We start from the raw sequence: 21,310 nt of genomic DNA, 5'->3' as shown, positions 1-21,310 counted from the left end.
AAGGCACGGCCACATGTACCAAAAGAATGCTGTGCGCAGCATCCCCCTTTGGGAGAGGGGCCCAAAAATAAAGTTACAGAAGCTACTGTGAACTAGAAAAGCAAGCCCTACAGCCCTATTTGTCTGCACTCAAGCAGGGGGTCCACAGCAGCCCTTTGCAGGGTGGTAGTCCAAAACTTCCCTGGGGTGCTTGGGGTGGCACCGTGGCAGGAGCTGGGTGCTTGGGCACTGACAGCACCCCTTGCAGGCAGCCCCGCAGAGGGGCTGTGTTCCCTCTGCCACTCAAACCCCACTTTTTGTGCTTCACGTCGCCATCTCCATCACTGAAACGTGAGCTCAATCACTGTGCAGAAACCCATAGGAAACCATCCCAGCTATATTCCCAGCCTTTCCCTTATGTTTAGACGAGTCGCCTCTCAGCAGGCTTGTGGTATTTTGCGTTCGGTTTATTTTGTTTTGTTTTGCTTTATAACAAAAACAAGCAGCAGGCTGAGAAACGAAAGCTGGCTGGGCCGTTCTCAGCATTGGCCGGAGCCGCCTGAACCCTCCCTGCGGCCGGGCGGCTGCTGGAAGCCTGGAGACTTCTTTCTTGGCCAGACAGTTTTGATTAAAGCCGGTGCTAAGCAGGCTGTCCAGGGGCAGAGCAGCCTCACTCCAGCTCCTCTCGGCTCCGGACGGCAGCGGCATGGTGCTGCGGGGAGCCTGCCTGCTCCTCTGCCTCGTCTCCCTCGCCCAGGTCTCCGGCCAGCAAAACGGCAAGGGGCGGCAGAAGCCGGCAGCAGCCAAGAAAGGTGAGCAGAGCCTCGGGGACCCTGCCCGGCTGGGGGGGATGCAATTAGTCTGGTTGTGTAAGAGTGCTGAGATGAAGCTTTTAAAAAAGCATTTAAAACTTAATCGTGTCTTTTTTCTACCTCCCGCAGGAGTGCTTGTGTAGTCCTTCTGTAAACTAGCAAGGATACAGAAATGGTTTGGGCACGTTGCTGCCCTGACTACATTCGTTTTGAGCATTGTAGGGCACCCTATTTCCCATGTTCTAAGGTTCTCCCCAGACTTTCCCCTTACTAACGTCTCCATTTCTACGACCCCTACCTCTACTCATTCATTTTTTTGGAAGACATTAAGCGCTAGATGCCAGACAGCTGTTGCAGATTTGCAGCCAGGAGCAGGCAGGCAAAAGCAGCACTGTATCACCCATTAAACAGCAGCAGGGCTCTTTGTTTTAAAGCATTTAAAGCCCTTCCTCCCCGTGGCACAGCGCAGAGGACAGGGCAGGTAAGCAGGCGGCTGGTGCTGCAGCCCGTGGCGTGCGATCCTGCCCGCTGCTGGGTCCGGCTGCAGTCGCCTGCGCTTGGCTTTGCCCCTTGGAGCAGACCCGAGAGCAAGGAGGAAGCATCCCAGGAATTTTGTTTGGCCGGGCTGCCCCGCACGCTCTCCCGGCGGCTATTTTTGTCGGGTCCTGTCCTTGAGAAACTTTTCCATTTTCTCCAAGTGGATCTTTCTATGAAAGCGCTCCGTATCTGCTGAGCCCATGTCGGTGCCTTGTGCCTGCCTTCTGCAGCAGAAGTGCCCTCCTGGACTGGTGCAGGGCACTTGTCTGCATTGCACTGCTGGGATGTGCCAGAAGAGCAACTCATTTCTTAGGGAAACCTTATCTTTCTCTCCATATCACTGGAAATGCTGACTGTAACCAACGGGTGACAGGAAGGTGGGAGAAAAAAAAAAAAAAAAAAAAAAAAAAAAAAAACGTGATGGGAGAAAAATCACCTTTGGGACAGGAAAAACAATCTCCAACCTAAACCACTTTTTTTGAGGGGCCAATTTTTTTTTTTTTTTTCCCCTGGAAATCAAGCCATATGAAAGAGCTGGAGGCATTTTTCCTCAGGGTTTCTCACCACAGGAGAGGTCAAGTTTTCTGTGGGGAAAAGAAGAATCTGCACTAGCCTGGCATTTTTTGGCTGGCTGCATCCAGCCCCGTGGTGGGTTAGGTGCCCTGCCTTTACTGGAAGTGCTCGGCACTGCTGGGTTAACAGATTTCCAACTTTGACAAGCACCAGGGGGGTGCAGAAGGAGTGAGGAAAGCACTCATAACCCCTGGAGGGACTCCTCTTGGCCCCAACCCCTTGCCACCTCCAAGCCCACCCATGACAAGGGCAGGATGTCACCCTCCTGTCCCCAGCCCTTCTCCAGAGTGGTTTGGGCAGGGTGAGGCCATCACAGGGTCAGGCTTTTTGTTGGGTTCGAGCTCTTTAATCTGCAGGGCCAGGCCACAAGTGTTAGAAAAGAAAATGATGCTTCAAGCCAAGCTTCTTCAGTTCTCTTTTTTTCTTTTTTTTTCTTGGGCTTTTTCTTCTTTTTACATGATGTAATTATCGCTTACATTTGGATCTGCTTCAGAACAAAAATGGTGCCATTTCGATGTGAAAAAGCCAAAACACAGCATTTTGAAAATGCTGAAATAACAAGTTCGCTTTGCCTGTGTTTCCCTCCCCCCTCAGATTGCTGCCCGGTAATTTTTCCAGCCACAGCAGTTCAGTGAACTCCCCCTGAGCCCTGCCTGGGGCAATGCCTCTGGGGGTCCAGGCTGGGGACCCCTCATCACAGCCATGACAGGGGCCATGAGGGCACAGGGGGAGCACCTCTGTGTAGCCCTCACATGTATTTTAAAGGTATTTGGAGTCCAGATTCTTAAATCAGTGAGTAGAGGCTGAGTTGGGCTCCTGAATCTGCCCCAAATCCTTGTGTGATCCCATAGCTTCTTGTTAGTAAGGAAGGGACCTCAGAAAGTGCCTGTGAACATTTCCAGCAATACAAAACCTGTGCGGGGGTGCTCCGGCCCCTCCTGTGCTCCAGGGAAAGGCTGGGCCTTGAGGACATAGAAGTACACAGGAAAATACGGCTGGCAAAAAAAGAATAAAAAATAGAAAAATCAGCATTTGCTGACATAGCCATGGCACTTACTTTTTGGCTGAAGTGCAAATCAACCAGTGGAAAGGAGTTGCCAGAAATATGAATCCTTTTTCACAAAAAAAAAAAATTAATGATTTTGTTGCTGGATCCCTTTTCTCCCCAGGCGAAGTTACTGCTGCAGGAATGACTTGGAAACCAATGACTTGGAAACCTGGCAGTGAGCAGGACAGGGTAGTTATCAAAGAGATGTGTCCACCTTCCAGTGTGTCAGGGACCCTCCAGCATGAGACTGGCACAGCAAACCCAGCTGGAGCTGCCCCAAGGCTCACTAAGGATATCTCACCATGGCCTTTGGATGTTACTTAAACCTGGGGGACATTTGTTGTGCTGCAAGAGACATGGATGAACAAGACTGTTAGTTAATTAGCTGTTTCCCACAAAGTGTTTCATTAAAGGCACCAAAATAATAGCTAGTGCCTTAGTATTAACCGGACCCATTGAAGTTAATTGAGCAAGGAGTAAAGCAGCTTAAAGCCCTCCTCCTGATCCCTCTGACTCCCAGCTGCTTACACCAGGAGAGATGAAGCAGCAGCACCTGAGCAGGGACAGTGCAATGATACAAATTCCCTAGTGTCTGATCTCCCACCTCCATGCCATAACTGGCTCTTCTGCTCCTACGCAGGAGAAATCAGGGTCTGATGACCAGCTGGTGCTAAGCCACAGGTTGCTGTTCAAGGCTAGCAAAATCTTACCAAAGGCTTTTTCAGCTCCTTCGCATCCCTTGTCTTAGGAGACATTATGGTGGCTTGCAGCAGGGAAAGTGTGTGAGCCCGACTAGCTTTACAAAGGAGGCTGCAAGGAAAACAGGGTGGGTCCTCATTGCAAAGAAGGTTTTGTCCTTTATGTTCCAGGAGTAAGCTGTCTTCAGAAGTCTTTGTTATTTAAGACCAAGAAGCATTTCCTTAAGAAAGTATCTCTGTGATCTCGTTGTTCCCCTTGTAGCACTTTGTCTGCTGGGTAAGAGCATCTACAATGCCAGAGGCAACACACCTAGCAAGACACAGGCTTTGCTAGGAGGCCACAACCAACTTCCCAGCCAAGGAAGCATCTTCCCATGGCAGAAGACCAGCTCTGGCTCTTTTTTTGGTACCTGTCTCCAGGCAGGGAGGGGGAAGAGGTAGCTGTGATGGCGTGCCTGCCAGTGTAGGAATCTGGGCTGCTGGTGCAACCAGGCTAGAGAGCAAATATTCTTTCTGATGGGTATGCTAAGGGACAGATGTTGGCTTTGTGGATGCTTTTTGTTTGTCTTTCTCTGCAGGCAGGGAAATGGGGATTTTTGATTATAGGAACAGCTTCAGCTGCCTCCCTTGGGGATGCAGTGGATGTTTATGCTCCTCCCTTGATTTCTCCAACAGATGGTGTAAGCCTCAAAATGATTGAAGACCTGAAGGCCATGATTGACAACATCTCTCAGGAAGTTGCTCTACTGAAGGAAAAGCAAGCACTTCAGACAGGTAAAGGAGTCCTTGAAGAAGGCATGGCTTTCACTTTGAGAGAGGAGCTGCTTATAAAGCAGTTACCATTGCTCCATACGTATCGATAAGGGATGCCCAAGCACTCTGTGATGAGGTGTCCATCACAGGGAGAGAGCTGGGGATCAAAGCAATGCGTGGCCTCGTTGCAGTTCCTCCAGGCAGAGGAAGCTCCTCAGGCAGTTAATGACATGAGTTGTGCAGCATACGGCCCCCTTCTTTATGTGCTAGAGCTTCCCATTTCTAAAGCTATTGATATTTCCATGACACTAAGCCAGATGTTCATTTTCCTCCATGAATCAGCGGGATGGGTAATAGATTATTTTGCACTTCAGTCAAACACAGTTTACTCTTTGTTTGCTGCAGTCTTTTGGCTGAAGCCCAGTGAGACGGTTACCTGATCCCTCATACATACCATGGTCTTGCCCAGGGAACCTTGCTGGGGGTCATTCCCACCATGCCTTGTGTGACACGCACAGAGTATGGTCTCAAAATGTTCATTTTCCAGACCTGCTCCATGGTTATTCTCTGCAAACTCCATGACATCGGTAGGAGAGGGACTTGCAGAACATGCTACAGAAATGTGCTAAAAATGCAAGTTAGGGAGAATTTCCTCCCTAAAAGAAAGAAACACAAGCAAAATCAAGGCTTTAGATCCAAGCTCACATTCACTGAGATGTAATTGGTCTGGATATTAATGAATGGCTCTGATTAACTATTGTTTGGATCGAGTACCCTGCACTCTCAGGGTTTAAAGCTTAAAAATTTTTAAAAATCGCTGCTCTTAACATTAAAATCAGAGGCAAGTAGATATTTCCTCTGAAGACCTCAAGCTATGCAAGCGCAACACTTCTGATCAAAACCTATTAAAAAAAAAGAGGTTTTTTTTCACGCTTGCATAATCAAGATGGTTGAATTGGAATTGCAGGCTGTTTTTTCCAAAACACTCCAGCCCCCAGCAGAGACAAATGTTGCCTCCCGAGGCGAGAAAGCACAGCTCCATTTCGGGAAGAGAACACACAGGGAGAGGGGACACTGAGGACAGACAGAGACATGGGCACCCTCAGATCCTTTTTGGGAGGGTTTCCAAACGTGGAGGCCACATCCTTCCCACATGGGACATAGGTGTGAGGGGCCCCTAGGGATGCTTGTGCTGCTGGCAGCAGCACCACGGCTTGCCCGAGAAATGAGTGCCGATTTTAAAACCAATTCCCTTCTTCTCTCTCTGTCCCATCCGTGCGGCGACCTCCCAGTCTGCCTGAAAGGCACCAAAATTCACCTAAAATGCTACCTGGCATTCTCTGAGAGCAAGACGTACCACGAGGCCAGCGAGCACTGCATCTCGCAGGGTGGCACGCTCGGCACGCCGCAGAGCGGGGAGGAGAACGACGCGCTCTACGACTACATGCGCAAGAGCATCGGGGCCGAGGCGGAGATCTGGCTGGGCCTCAACGACATGGCGGCCGAGGGCAAGTGGGTCGACATGGCGGGCGGCCCCATCCGCTACAAGAACTGGGAGACCGAGATCACCACCCAGCCCGACGGCGGCAAGCTGGAAAACTGCGCGGCCCTGTCGGGGGCGGCGGTGGGCAAGTGGTTTGACAAGAGGTGCAAGGAGCAGCTGCCGTACGTCTGCCAGTTCATGATCGTGTAGCAGGGCTGTATAGAGCTACAGGGTGGCTACGTGCACACGTCGGTGTGCACGCACACGCGCGGGCCCACACGCACCTTCACGTAGCACCACGGCCTGGGCAGCCACTGCAGGCCGGCTTTGGGTCGGAGCTGCGCTGCCTTTCACTCGGCCACATCCAGCCCCGTTCGCATCCTTCCCCCTAAGGCATGATCCATAGATATATTTTTGTACACAGGGAATTTATGAGGTGGTTTCGGCGAAGAACCAGCGTGACAGCCCAGCCTCACCAACAGCCATTTCAGAGGCCCGGGCTGTCACTCTGCAGTCTCCATTCCCACCTCGCTGAACCTTGCTGGGACACCGGCAATGCCAGTCTGTGCCTTCTCCTCCAGCTTTGCTCCCCTGCAAGCCCAGTTCGGGGATCAGGTCCTGTTTCAGAGAGCAGAGGGTGTTAATTTCTGCTTTATGCTGAGATGCTGTTGGGCTTGTCGGCCCAGTACCATTCTGCTTAATGGGCTGATATGCTGAGAAGAAGGGTGTCCTTCCCAAAAGCATCCCCCATTTTTTTGACCCTTTTCTCACCAGTCAGAAGAAAACATTTCACTGACTTCAGTAGGGGAGCTAGCCCCAGCATCCGACCTTTTAAAAAAACCCCATCACAAGATTTATTTACACTCCTGTACAATGGAGGAAGCAGTGATTACTTGCAGCATACTCAGTCAAATGCATTATTGGAAGTAGAAGGTGAAAGTAATTAGGTAAATAACAAAAATGTAAAGCTACTAGGGAATAAGCTGCCATATAAAAGACAACTGTCTATCAAAAATGAATCCTGAGAAATCTGACTTCAGCCACTTCAGGAATCATATAGCTTGTTCTAGTGATGGAAACCCAGCTGAAATGCTTGGCAAACACAAGCCTGCTCAGTACAGTTTGTGCCCGTAGAGTTGCCCCCAGCTGAAGATCTGGCCTCGGTAAATTTTTGCTGAGAAAAGGGTTAAAAAAAATAAAGAAAGAAATAGGAACAATGGGAAAGGATTGCAGAGCACCCTGACAGCTTAACACAGCCTTGTTGACATTGATTTGCTGACTGCTGGCTGAAATGCATCAGCGGTTCCTTGAAGTCCAGCACTTGGTACTGGCCTTGCCCTTCAGGCTACACGTCCTAGCACAGCCAGACAGAGGGCATCCCAACGGGCCCCAGCCTCGTAGTGAGACAAATTTTGATTTGTTGCTTTGCTTAAAAACAGCACAGTGGTGGGTCTTCAAAACATCATGTGGGAGAGCCAAGCCGGAGGGGTCAAAAGCACAAACACAGTGCATACTTCCCAGGCTGTCATTATTGCCAAACTTTCTGCTGTTCAAATGAATATAAAATAAATATATATATAGCTTGCTGAAGGAATGGAGCCAAGTCAATGTGGTCAGACTGCTTCCTTCTCCCACTCCTTGCATTTCTCTTCAGAGCAGCTCCAGGGATCTGTCTGATGGTGGGAGGCACTGGAGGCAGAGGGGAAGAGCAGGAAGCGAGAGTCCCCGGTTCTGTGACACTGTTTGTAGGATTGTCCTTGCTCTTATCATCCCATTCACAAATGAAAGACAGGCAGCGAAGCCTTTGATAGGTAAATAACATTTCCTTTCTCCCTTCCCATTGCTGCTGGGAAATTTCACTCCGATGTGGGAGCCAGCCCAGAAGAAAGGTCCTTCCCTCGCTCACATCTGGCAGCAGTGGCAGTGCCTCAGGCCCCAGCCTGGAGCCAACACTTGCCAGGCTGCCTCCCACCTCCTTCACAACCAGCAGAGATGCCACAGCACGACACCGAGCATCCCCCTCCTTCCCTCACTGAGGTGATGGGGACTTCTCCCTCCTCCTCCTCTTCCTCCCTCTCCTCCTCAGCATCCTCCAAAGAAAAGCCAACACATCTCTATGGAAGACAGTGCTTGACAACAGGTCAAGGCTACACCCCACAAGCCAGCTTGTCTCAATATGTACCCTCTAGTTCCCTTGGTAGACGATCTCTCAATTTTTTGAGATACATATAAAGCCAAACTAGCAAAACCTGAAGCTTGCTGGCTTTAATCCTGACTGTTTATAAACTACAAGGTTTTAAAATGTAACTGTGTGGTCAGAGAAATGAACAGTGGTCTTTTAGGGGAGGCCAGGAACTACAGGGGGGTGATGTGAAAGTCTCAGGTCCTGGTGATGCTGAGCTTTGGGGAAAATGCAGGTGCCGTAGCTGGACCAGCTCTCTGCATGGAGTGCAAATCTGAAAAACAGCTGTGGAGATCATTTCTGAAGGATGTTCCCCATGAGAACATTAAGGAGTAGATCTGTCAAAATCTAGAGAACAACAAGTTGCTCTCAGCAGATTTCTCACTCATATCTATCTTGCTCTCTATTTCCACACCACTCCTCTCCTGCCAGGCACCATTCTTCACAGACTGTTTGCTCTCCTGAAGCTGGGAGGAGCACAGGGAAAGGTGACTTTGCTCCTGACATCATTGTTGGACCCAGGATGCCACACCTGACCTTGCAGTTTCAGGGTTGTGTTTAACATTTCTCTTTACTGTACACAACATATGAGTTATGGATTTCCTTCTAGAAGCCAAAGAAAAAGAAGCACCATTCTTAGCAGAGGGAGGAGCTGAGGGTTTGCATCAGAGTTTGCATCAATCTCTGGAAGATTCCTCATCCTTGCTTATCACAGTACTCCTCTTTGTTTCTTTGGCCTTCTGAAGGCCAAAGTCCACATTTTGCCTCTGTCCTTGCTCCACCTCCTCCTTTCTCAGGACTGGGGCAGCGCAGCCCATCAAGGCTGCTCTGACATCCCCAAACCTGACATCAGAGCTAGATGGAGATGTGATGGCTGGGATGAAAGAGGAGAGGATGTACAACAGCAGCAAGGAACTGCTCCCAATCACCTCTGCTCAGGCCTGCCAAGAAAAGAAAGCACTCCCCACCTCAGTCTGGGGGATAAGACCATTGGCAGGGTGCACTGGCAATGCTCAAAGGGAAGGAGCACCTCCACCCCTGCACCACCAAGCCTTGTTATTTTTATGGGATTTGCTCTTTGGTCCAGATCCTACTTAAGTACTGAACCCCACTTCAGTATCTGACCTCTCAGTCTCTCCTTTTGCAAATAAAATAACAGATACAGGCACAACTCTCCATCTCGGTAGCCGCTGCATGCAGGGAAGAGTCACAGATCTGTGAAGATCAGCAAACAAGAGTAAACCAAACAACTGCTGGGAGCATAAATATAAAACAGCTGGGGGTCACTACACTGAGAACATAAAAATCATCATCTTGGGGGTAGAAGATAAAGCAGAGGAGAGAGAATATCAAACTGTGGTGTACAGAGTGAAAAAAAACATGGTGCTTTATTGACCTAACAGCACCCCAAATTATCTCTGGGAGGGGAGCACCCAGGGGGAGTGTGTGGGTAATGGCTGGGGCCCGCTGCAAATGCAGCCAGAGAAACTCTTCAACGTCCTACTCACGGCGTCCGTCAGCCTCACCGTGCCACACGGACAGGATGGTGGCTGTGCCACCTTCACGCTGGGGGCCTGGGCCACCCATGCCTGCAGCCAGAGCTGGTCACAGTGCAGCTGTGCTTTGCTCAGCCCCGTCAGGGAGCCAGCCCCCGAGCCTATTGAAAAGGGCAGCACGAAGCAGCAGCCCTACAGGCTGACAGTGAAGGACAGGCCTGAAGAAGCAATGCTTACAAAAGCAGTTTTGGAAGCACTGTGTCTTCTAACAGAAAATGCAGCGTGGGTAACAACACCCACAGCACCTCCTGCTTTGCAGAAATACCCCCAGGCCAGCTGAGTGTCCCACTGCAGCAACAAGGATGCTCCGTATTTCTGTGACATCGGCAGAGAATCATGGGGAGCCCAAAAGCAAGGTCTCTGTCACTCACTCTTGTACCCTGTTTCTGTGTTTCTCAGCACTGGTGGGGCCACATCTGGAGGGTCGGGGCCAGTCTGGGGCTCTTCAGCACAGGGAGGGGACATGGACCTAACAGCACAGTGATGGGGCCACGAAGATGGTGGAGGCATCTGTTGTGTGAGGTGGGTTCTCTTCTACAGGCAGAGCAGAGAAATAGGCATTTCGGGGTGTGACTGATGACCTCGGACACCCGAGGGACGAGATGTCATGTAAAAGTCCTCCTACAGAAAAAAGTTAACAGGGAAGCTGATAAAATATTCTCTTATGGGATGTGATTTTTGGACTGTGATGTTGCCATAGCTTTAGACAGCAGGTCTTGCTGCTCTGCTACTTGCGATCAGAAGACAAGAGCTGAACCTTCATACAGCAATTCAGCCAATACAAATCTGAAACAACTCCGCCAAAGCCCCAGGAAGCAAACAAGGTACATTTTATGTTAAATGATCGCTCCTCAAGCACAATTAGCAAGGGGGTAGATGGAGCTGTGAATCAGCCCAACAGCAGTGATATACTGCTTTGCATTTGGGGCAGCTTGAATTTCATACAGATTCACATACAGCCTGGATGCTGCCTCCACTGCTGGAAGGTTTGCGTCCAAACCCACACCCCTTGAGCTCCAAAGCCAACCCAACATGGGTGATCTGAGCCCTACACTACAGGAGATGTCCCAGATCCCACCTGCCCGTGCACCAGTTGCTGCAACATACACCCATGGAAATTGGCTCTTGTACTTTATTCTGTAATATGTCAGAGCAGAAAGCCAAACCGCCAAGTGGGTAGGCCTTAAAACAGTCAGGTTTTAGGAAATGGTCCAGAAATAGCACTGGTTATAAACACGGTGAAACAATTGGCTCCATTGAAGAGCAAGGACTTGGAAGGAGCTTTGTGGGTGGGGTACTGTGTACCTACAGCGAGTGACTGACAGTTTTCTACACAGCCTACACTCAGTGTGCTTTCAGAAATGAAGCAGAACAACCACCAGTGCTTCTTACTCCTAAATTAAACTGTACACAACAAAAAGGGATGCAAACACAGCAAGCAATTGTAGTGTACCACAAGAAAAAGGTAAGCAAACCTGAAAGCATGGTACCAAGGAAAAAAAGCTTTACATATAAAATGTGAAAAGCATGAAAGCAGGCAAAAATAATCATTATTGAGATTTTTTCTATAACTTAAACATTTACAGGAATTGTTTTGCCAGCCTATATGAGTAGTCTGTTTTCTAAACCTGCTGGAGTTGCAGATATAGGTAGCACCCACAGCCAGATGCAAAACCACCTCGTGGCTTTTATCAAGTGATAAATGCACCCAAAATGAGAGCACACAGCTCTGGGGGTAAAACTGCGGTGAGCCCAGAAGGAAAGATTAAGTCTTTGATTCATGTGATAATCAGGGGGTCTGGATGACCCTAGAGATCCAAGGAAAGTCACAATGGTGAGTGTCATGAACTGGCTGCATTAAGGGCTGCCCTCCTCTCTTGGGAGGAATAAGAGAGGTGTCCGTAAGCTGCCACGACCTCCTGGGACATCTTCCACTTTGATTCTCCTTGAGGGTCTCACATGATGGAACAAGACTTTGGGTCTCACATGATGGAACAAGTTGGCCATTGCCAAAAAGCCTGGAGCAGACAGGTGACCCCAAGGCACAGGATAAACAGTGTGTTCACATCCCAGCGATGCTGCTGCTATTTTATTCATTTGTCAGCAAAGTTGCTCAGGCTGCATAAGCAGCACTTGCATATTAGGAGCATTGCGGTTATGGGACTGGACTCCTGCACAATGAAACACACACACTAAGAGATATTAAGGAGATATTAAGGCAATGTCCTCAAAAAATCAGGAACTTGTGAAAATTAAATTTGCCTGAAAACCTTGATTCAATACTCTTCTTCCATTATATCATCATGTCTCAGCTGTACGAGTAGCTCCATGTCATGGTTACTGCGCTTACTGCAAGCTTAGCAGCAGCAGCAGCAAATCCTATTACAGCAGTAGCTTTATGGAAAAAAATGAAATTTAAGCACAAGTGCTGCCTCCCTCTGTGCAGGCTTGCTCTTTCTCCCTTCCTGCCTGTTTCCTGAGCTGTGACCTAGCCATGACCGACTTCTCAGCTAAAACCCATGGGGTGGGCTCCAGCTCTGAGCACACAAGAATCACAAAGCAGCCAACCAACCCTCCACCTCCCAAAACTCGACTCCACTCACCTGTAAATGAGACGCTGAGCACAGATGTGAGTGTGTTGTCCACCAGGTAATTGCTTGCCCATCAGAAGCACTGGCGACATGCACCCTTCTCCCCAGGGGAAGGGCTGGTGCTTTTTAGTTAGGATCCACAACTGATGTTGCACAAGGTAAAATCTGACATCCCTATGGCTGCACAATGCTATCTGGAGATCTTTTGCATGAAGAATTTGGTATGGAAATGCGATTTGAGTATCACAGCTAGGAGCAGGCCATCAATAGCCAGCGTGGTGCTAACTTCAACCAAGGCCACCAGCAGCAGCTGTATGAGCAGCCCCTTGTAGGAGTCCTGGTGTCAGCAGCAAGCAAACCTGCTTTCGAAGGGATCCCTTTGTGTTTGTTTTTTTTTTTTTTCCTCACTCAAAACTGAAGCCACAAAAGAGAAGCGGAAGCGCTTAGCAGCCCTCAGTCAGGCCCCTGCACTGGGTTAGGTGAAAGTGCTGCCAGCCGGGATTCCTCACCCTTAAGAAGTGGGAAATCAAGCCATGGCAGTGAGACCACTGGGTCCTGGCAGAGATGGGGTGTATGTGAGCTGGCATGGGAACACATTGGCCTTCATCATCCCCCAAAACAAAGCACACCCTGTGTACCCCCCAGCATCTCCTGGACGTTGGTGGGACAGGAAGGTGGTTGTGATTGTCCAGGAAGGGAAAAAGCTTCCCCCTCTATTTTTCTCTCTCTCATTTCAAATCTGAAATTCACTTGTTCTCTTACACTGGTCAGATGGCTTCATCCTGATGGGCACCTGATTGCCACCATCAGAAACACATGAAGGAGATGCACTACTACAAACAGCCTCTATGGAGGGAGAGGATTGAGGGGGTCAGGGGCACACTCGCTCCCTCTGCAGTGGGACCAGGTGGTGGTCCTCACCCCCTGACTGCAGTGGGACAAGGGTTAATGTGAGGCTAGGCTTTAGCCCTGAAGAAAACACACACATCTTAGAGGTATCCAGAAAAACATCCACTCTCAGAATAAAGAATAAGTTTCACCTTAACAATTAGAAGTTTATCTTGGTGTCTGAGCCTCAAATCATAATATTTCAGAAGAGATGTGATACATTATTCTCACCCACTTTGACTTCAGGGTAGCAGGAAGGGCGACAGATCATCTGCTTTGTTCCTTGGTGACAGAGAGCCAGGAGTCATCACCATTGCATCACCTAATGCAAACTGTGAACTGGTGGAGACGTTTTTGCTGTTGTAAACATTAGTGGAGCAATTAGATTTTGTGAAGTGTATCTTGCAAAGAGGTTACGGGTAAAGACATGATTCACAGTACCATTTATGGGCCTGCCTAATTGTTCTGCACATTTCCATCTAATTTGGTTTCTAATTGGGCATTAGTCATATAGGAGGTCATTCATGTTAAGAGAGTTTCCAGAATAATTTATTCTACCCCTAGCAATGTTTTTCCAAATACTTCTGCAGCTACTTGAAGTTAAATGCAAACAATCATTTCAAGTACTGTCACCTCATTCAATTCTGAAGCAGCCTCGTGGCAGCAATATCCGGGGACCTTGCTACAGAAAACCTCACCCAGCACCCTCAGTGTAATCCCTCCGGCCAGAGGGAAGGGAAGCCAAGGCAGCTAAAATTAAAAATATAACAGAATTGATCAGCCAAAAATCAAACATCAGAATGTGTATGCATATAGTGAGTAGGCCATTTTCCTCAGATGTTTCACTAGCAAGAAAAAATACGTCTAATATTTCAGATGACAAAATTTAATATGCACGAACTTGTGCGTTGTATTAGGTTGGTTTAAGATGTTTAGACACTTGCTCTCCATCACCCCAAAGAAGAAAACTTAGAGGAGAAAATGTAATGGCTTGCTGCCTTTTTAAATTGTTCTGAGATGCTAAGCTACAAGATGCTCACAGAGCAATCATACTATGAGATTCCATTACGCTTTTGCTTACTTTTTAGAGTTTTCCACTTACTAAATAAAAACTGATCATGCTCTAATTAACTTAAGGAAACAAATGAAAGGAAAATGTTATGAACATTTTTAAGCTTTTGAATAAATAAAGCGTTAAGCTGTGAAAGTAATTACCAAGTATATAAACAGGTTTTGATTTGGCAGGAAGAAGAACAGTTTTAATTTACTTTGGGAATGTGAAAGACTCAAGCTTTTGGGTTTGCATCTTACTAAGATTTTTTTTTTTTTTAAATACAAAAACTTTCCAGCATTTATCTTTAAATTCCTCACTTTTGAAGAGATGAGAAGTTGTATTATGTTTTTAAGTAGCAGAACTTTACAACTTTCTACAGCTTAAGGCAGCACCAGCAGATGTGCAGGTGTCCAAAATCAAAAGCCTCATGCAATGATGCCCCAAAATGAAAGTGTGTAGTTCAGTACAGACAAAATTTGACTTAGCAGCTTAAGCTGTAAAATAGCCCTATTTACCTTATCCCCAATGATTGTTTAGCTTCATAGTTAACTGTCCATTACAGAACATTTATGCGTATTCATTTTTAGGTCACTTTTTCCAGAATCCAGCAAGTAAATACAAGAAGTTCTTTGAGGGGAGAAATGTACCATTCATTTGCTTCTCTTTTCATTAAAAACAAACAAACAAAAAAAAAACCACAACAACAACAAAACCTAAACCTTTTAAATAAAAAGCACTTGCAACGATGAATTTGAAGCAGACAGCAATTAGGCTTCAGAGTCTGCAGTTCATACACCTGAGACCAAGCAGCACATCTCACCTGAGGCCAGGTTCTTCTGTGCATAAACCTGGATTTCTGTACATGTACTCGACAGACGTTATGCAGTAACTAACCTCACGTAGTGAGAAAGCTGTCTGCATGGCTTCTCTCTGTAGTTTTCCAGTCCTTAAAATAAAGATCAAAGGCAGCGGTACTTTTACTGCAGAGGCACGTGGCAGAGGTTCAGGATACCCTAAGACCTCCTTTGGGCAAAAACTCGCCCAGGGTTCCCAAGAAAAGGAACACCTGAACCTGCTCCTGTTTTGTTTGAGCATGCCTCAGGTAGAAATCTGCTTCAAAGTCAAGCAACAAGGTGCAAGTCAGCCAAGCTTAGCTTTCTTCTTTTACTTTTTTTCCAGCCCCCCTGTGGAAAGGCTGGGGCTGTGCAAATATTGGGGTAAAAATTAATATTTAAACTTTACTGGGAAAAACACCAGGTAGATCAGTTGTTACAGGAACCCTGATGGATCCTGAAAGCTCTTTTTGCACCTTTCACAAGTTTGCCCTTATTTTCTATAATTCAGAAAATATAAGCCTCAGAATAAGAAGCCTCCAGAAGGTATTAAGCACATCCAGGCCGCCAGGAAATGCTTCTGCTTGCTAGGGCTTAGCTCCCCATGAAATCAGTCACACATATCAAGCTTCATCCTTCTTGCATTCCCTTTCACTGTTCTGCTGATGGGATACTTTCCAAAGTCAACTTATTTCCAGTTAGGAAAAAATAAAATAAAAATGTTTTGTTGCAAAGATTGCAGGACATTTTTCCTTCTCATTTTCTTCATCTTCCTCCTCATTTTTTTCCCCATCACTTTCAGAAAGCTATGCCATTTTTCTAGACTCTCAGGTCTAAAAAGGTGCTGTGTGCTGATGGAGCATTGCTCTGTTAAAGCATCTTTGAGAGGATGCACTCCTTTTCTACAGCTAGGAATGACTGTAGCAGTTCTTGTACCAGGATAACTATATGCATATATATACGTATAAATGTTTATATACAAACATACTTATATATTTACGGATTATATATATATATGTAGCATGAAACAAAGCTGTTGCTTCTTGGTTTTTAGGATTTATCTTACCCAGAAGTGTATGCAGCAGTGCAGCAATTCTTTAATACAAGAGATGGAAGCAGCCAAAACCACAAAGAAAAAAAAAAAGAAAACCTTTTTATGTTAGGAGTGTTGCTAATTGAAACAATTCACCATGCTTCATTTATGCAGATAGAACAAGATGGCAAAATTTGAGTCCCTGTAAAAGCACTTTCCTTTCTTCCAGGAGGGATCTTTTCCCCACCATAACACCTCCATTTCAAATAAAATCATCTAACCCACACTTAATTATTGGGAAGCTATACTTGATCAAAAACAATCACTAAAAGTTGGACTTAAAAAGCCATTTATACTACAGGAATGATTCCTATATGGTTTTAAGTTTCTAGCTTCAAAGTTTTGGGGAACACAGATTTGCTCCCACTTTGTGCACACCACAGCCCTTATTTAGATGCTGGCTGGCAGAGATGTGTTCTCAGATGAGAGGCTTTCAACATTTTGCTTTCTCCCTGCTCCCTTCCCCTGACAATGTTCACATAGTTAAATTTATTCTCTGTCAGACTGAGGAGCTGAAGTCTCGGTATTAGTCTGGCGTCAACAACAAAACCAGCTTTTTCATTTCTTCTTAATGGTGGTCTCCAACTTTTACTCTGATCCCAACTACAGTAACCTGGCTCTTGATTTATCTGGAAACAGCACTAGACTATTCAAATACGCATTTCAAATAAAGCAATTATTTAGCATTTTGATACATCAGGATTTTCAGAACCACACAGAATCAAACCCAAGCAGCAAGTAGTGGTACCTTCATTTGCATTCATACTGAGTGGTGATTTTGGAGGGGGGCTAGGGACTGGCTAATCCTTGCTCAATCTGCCCTCCATGAGCAGGTCCAACTAATTCAGGCTAAGAGCCATTCCCAGAGATTGCCAAAATCCTCAGAAATAGTGAGGATTTCAAACCTCATTTCCTATATGCATTGAATTCACTTCAAAATAAACACATGAAACAAGCAAGCAGTCGACATTTATGGATTCTTTGCATTTTGATTTAGAACAAAGAAGGGCTTCACACATTTTCCATTTTCTGGGCTGGAAGGCTAGTAATAAAATGGCACGAATGAGGAGAACTTGATGTGGAATTCAGTTGTGTGTGTCAGTTTGACATGAATAAATCACAAACATCACAACCCCAGCAAGAAGCCACTGAGACACTCATGCAGAAAGCTTCTCATATTTTACAACCCTTTTCCCCACTGATCTAAACACGCCTTAAAAACAGCAATTAATAGCATATCACTGGCGATGCAACTAAAAGGATGCTTAGAGTCAGCACTATATTATGGCAAAACAGGTTCTCCAGAAACCCATTGCTGTCATCTAGGGTGATAAGGCTACTGACACACCAACATACTCGAGGCTGACCCTGTACTCCATACGAAGGCAACACTATCACTAAAATCTGTACAAGTTTTTCCAGCATGAAGTCTACAGAACTGGACACTTACATACTAGTTGATAAAATTATCCCTCCCTCTTTTCCCTGCAAGGATGCTTGTTCCTGAAATCCTTCAGGAAACTCCTCTGCTCCACGGGACTGCTGAGGGGTGCTCGTGTACTCTGGAGCACCAAGTCTTGCCCTGCTCACTCCAGTGGAGGCTGTTTCCACGCAGAAAACTAAACCAAGCTGGCAGGACTGCAGGGATCATTCACTCTGAAAGCTCAAGTGATCCCTTCAGAGATGATCAGGCGATCTTCTGAAGTTCCCTCTACTTAACTCCACTCACGTAACATACATATAGTTACACACAGAGACATGAGAAAGATGTATGCTAATTACTCTAGCTGGTAGTATAGTTACTTTTTATTCATTTAAAAAAAAGTCACAACTTTCTCGTATGGAAAAGTGAACTGCAATTTGTGCCTGAACTTTTACCCTAAATGTACCAACATAAGCACAGTGAAAAGTCAACCTTAGTGTACAGTTGTCTCCAGTCTAAGGTTTATATTGTCATACCAAGAGCTGAGTTAAAATAGAACAAATAAAAAGACATCCATAAGCATCATATTCTTCCTTCTGATATCAAGAGGTTGTAAACAAAAGCCTAACCTCTACTACATTTTCATCAGTTTGTCAGAAAGAACATGAACTCAAAGATTTCACCTAAGCAACCACAGAAACTGAGCTGGAAGAACGAGACAGCCTTAAGTTTCTCTCACGAATACATTCCTTTTCAAGAAACGAGAAGAGAGAAGCTTGACCAGATGAACACATAACTGGACTACCCTGATAAAACATACTGTGGCAATTCAGTTACCTGAGAAAAAGATATAACGGTACCGCAGAAATCTTTTCAAGTTCTCACATGACATGAAAATATCCCCAGTACACTTTGAAATATGTGATCCCAGTGACCAGCCAGAGATCGAGGAATACATATTTCTGTATTAAAAGTGCTAAATATAAGCAGAAAAATATATTAAACAATTAAAAGGTACTTTTAGCTGGCATGTGTTTTTCGACATGCTACAGAAAACTGAAACAAATAAGACATTATACTTAATCTCACACTAGTCCAGGCAGTATAATGGTATAAATTGTTAAATATACAAACTTGACCATAAACTGTGCTGGCATTGCAAATTGACAACACAGGAAGAAATCCACATTTCTTTTGATGTAAACAGTAGGGTTTCTAGTGAAGACATTTTCATCTTCGATGTTATTATACATTTAATGTTATTGCATGCAACACCTCTGGTATATGGTACCTCTGTGCATCATTAGGAAAGAAACAGTCACAGTAAAACATTTGGAGAGAAATCTCAAGTCGCTGAGTCTTGTGCTGCTCGCAAAATTGCAAACATCCTAAGTAACTGCGCACCTAGACAAGCCAGATGTTTGTATATAAAAGCCACCTTAAGTCATATACCTGTGGTCCTCTGCATGAAGATGTGACCCTCAAGTTGTAAAAGGCACAGAAGCTGAGGGACATGCTAAGTACAGCACACAGAAATGGAAGCTATTATTTACCTTAATTGCAAGAGGTGGTTTTCAACGGCAGCTACATGACTGAAGTATAAGTCCCACTAGAAATCAAGAGTTATCTCCACCATCATTTCAAGACAGTTGTTAAATTCAGACTGATGACCAAAAAACACAAAAAGTGGGCCTTTATAATGGATTCACTCATACACTTTGTTTCCAGCAGGCAGTTTCTCTGAAATGTAATCTATTTTTCTTTAACCCGCTTCTTATCCTTATTAAATAACCAAGCATTTCTAACAGTTGAAGTGAAACGCATTAGTAAACAGCTGAATGACAGCATTGTCATTTCTTCATCAAATCCTTACTCTTACTTGGACCACAATGTCAAGACACTAGCAAGATGTGAATGCTACAGGCATCTGAACCAAAGTGCAAATTGTTTTTAGAATTTTAAAACTTTTTTTTTTTTTTAAAAAAAAGCATAGAGAAAAAACATTCTTTGGTATAGCGTCACACAGTGCTATTGAAATATTATAACATCAGTTGAAAATCAGAGAAAAACCCATAACTTTACTTCTGAGCCAGATGAGCCCAAGCTCAAGTATTCACACTGATTTACATGCACGGAGCTCTTCCAGACTGCATACATTGTCTTTCAGTACACTTCCATAACAATGACTACATTAAATACAATGAATTTTCAAGCTGCAAGCTTTGGAAATGACAGTCTGCCCCCTCCTTTGCTTAGACATTAGGAAAATGAACGCACATGCGTGCAATTTGGAGCTGCCCTGAGCACATGACATGGCTTATGTCTTCAAAAAGTCACCAGCAAACACTCAGGACAAAGGACTCGTGAGAAAGGAGGAAGTACTGGACAGAAGACTCTCTTCACTCTATTAGCTGCCACAGTTTTAAGCTGGTACTGTTATGAATTCCTTCTCCTGAGAGTTTTATAATAAAAAGCAGGAGCATACCTTTGCCATCTATTTCCACAACCAGATGCGTACACATTCCCGGAGTGCTCCACTGTTTGAGTTCACTAGACATTCACTCTAAAACTGGAAGCTATCAATAGCTGAAGTTAAAAAAACAAACAAGGCCAAAACGGTATCAAAACACATTTAAAAATAACACTCCTCTTCTGTTTCCTTTTTTTTGTTTGTTTTTTTTTTCCTCTAGAACCTTGTCCTTACAGGGTATCTGTATTTCCACAGGAAACTGCCAGGCCTGGCATAAAATTACTCCTCTAAACCCTCCTGTTCCTTATCCTCCAGGAAGGGCGTGCTTGTATCTCCATTATTCTTCTCATTTGTATTATCCCCATTGTCCTCCAATTCCCCTGATTTCTGATGAGCAAATGTGTAAGAGTCATGGTCTGTTTCTGCCAGAGGTGGAGGTTCCTCTGTGCTAGGAGAGCGTTTAATGTCTTTTCTGAAAGAGAACGGAGGTGGAGAAGGTGGCAAGCTACCCATGGGCCCATCAAAAGGCCGGTACACATCAACTTCTGGAGCGACTGAGCCATTGGATTCTTTCAGCAAGTGCCCATAGACCATAGCATCATCAATAACTGCATAGACGTGAGAATCATTGTTTTTCCTATCTTTTTTGAATAGGCGTTGTTTTCCAGGCATCTGGGTATTGACATTAGCATTGTAAACTCCCACCATGGGATTCTGGCTTTTCTTCTTCCTGTTACAGAGTTGAAGTTGATAGCAGGTCAGAAACAATACACGGCTTGGTGCATTTGAACTCAGTAATGACAGCTGTTTGCCCACCCCAGCTGCAGTGTCAGACAGTCTAACTGGATTGAAGGCTATACTAGCGATCTTGGGAAAAATAACTTTGAGTCTGGACATGATTTTTTAACAGAGCAGAAAGGAACTTTAAGCTATTTAGTTATCTGTTGCTGTTCTGCTGACCCTGAAGTTTGCAAGATTGATTCCAGCAGCATTCCAAGTACAATTGGAACATCCCAATTATGCAGCGTACTGAACCTCTCAACTTCCACAGGCATTAATAGGACCTAAAGACCATCAGACCCCCACAAAACAAGGCTGAGTGCTGCTGAAGATGAGTAAAACAGCAGATCCACTACGAAAGTCAAATGAACTTTTCCTGGTTTTGGTGCGACTATTCTGAAGGCAGAAAGTCCAAATGCTGAAAAACTGAAGGGTTTTTAAGCCTGTATTCTTAAAGCCTTTCCTGTGAGACAGAGAATTGTGCCCATAACTGCTCTAATCATCATATTGCACAAATTCATTCCAGCTTTACAGATTCATGACCAAACTACCTGTGT

At 45.5% G+C, this 21,310-nt stretch overlaps 2 protein-coding genes across 2 annotated transcripts in view; one reads left to right on the top strand and one right to left on the bottom strand.

Moving 5' to 3' along the window:
• Positions 1-362: 362 nt before the first annotated feature.
• Positions 363-7,473, top strand: CLEC3B (C-type lectin domain family 3 member B). The gene is made up of 3 exons (XM_040546665.1): positions 363-791; positions 4,323-4,421; positions 5,693-7,473. Exons 1-3 carry the CDS (start codon positions 686-688, stop codon positions 6,091-6,093), a joined length of 606 nt encoding a protein of 201 aa, XP_040402599.1. The 5' UTR covers positions 363-685; the 3' UTR covers positions 6,094-7,473.
• A 10,393-nt stretch (positions 7,474-17,866) lies between these two features.
• The window catches only part of CDCP1 (CUB domain containing protein 1), a 30,125-nt gene continuing 26,681 nt past the window's right edge, over positions 17,867-21,310 (bottom strand). Inside the window, exon 9 of the mRNA XM_040548878.1 lies at positions 17,867-20,703. Coding sequence (XP_040404812.1) covers positions 20,253-20,703 — 451 coding nt within the window. The 3' untranslated portion in view covers positions 17,867-20,252. The remainder of the gene's footprint in view (positions 20,704-21,310) is intronic.

Source organism: Cygnus olor, chromosome 2 (genome assembly GCF_009769625.2).
Source record: "Cygnus olor isolate bCygOlo1 chromosome 2, bCygOlo1.pri.v2, whole genome shotgun sequence".
Taxonomy (NCBI): Eukaryota; Metazoa; Chordata; class Aves; order Anseriformes; family Anatidae; genus Cygnus; species Cygnus olor.
This window is presented reverse-complemented; position numbering and strand designations above follow the sequence as displayed.

Excerpts from the sequence above, each read along its gene's own strand:
- CLEC3B (XM_040546665.1), top strand. The coding sequence starts at position 686 with ATGGTGCTGCGGGGAGCCTGCCTGCTCCTCTGCCTCGTCTCCCTCGCC. Across the intron at positions 792-4,322 it reads GCCGGCAGCAGCCAAGAAAG|ATGGTGTAAGCCTCAAAATG; the intron begins GTGAGCAGAGCC and ends TTTCTCCAACAG. Across the intron at positions 4,422-5,692 it reads AAAGCAAGCACTTCAGACAG|TCTGCCTGAAAGGCACCAAA; the intron begins GTAAAGGAGTCC and ends GCGACCTCCCAG.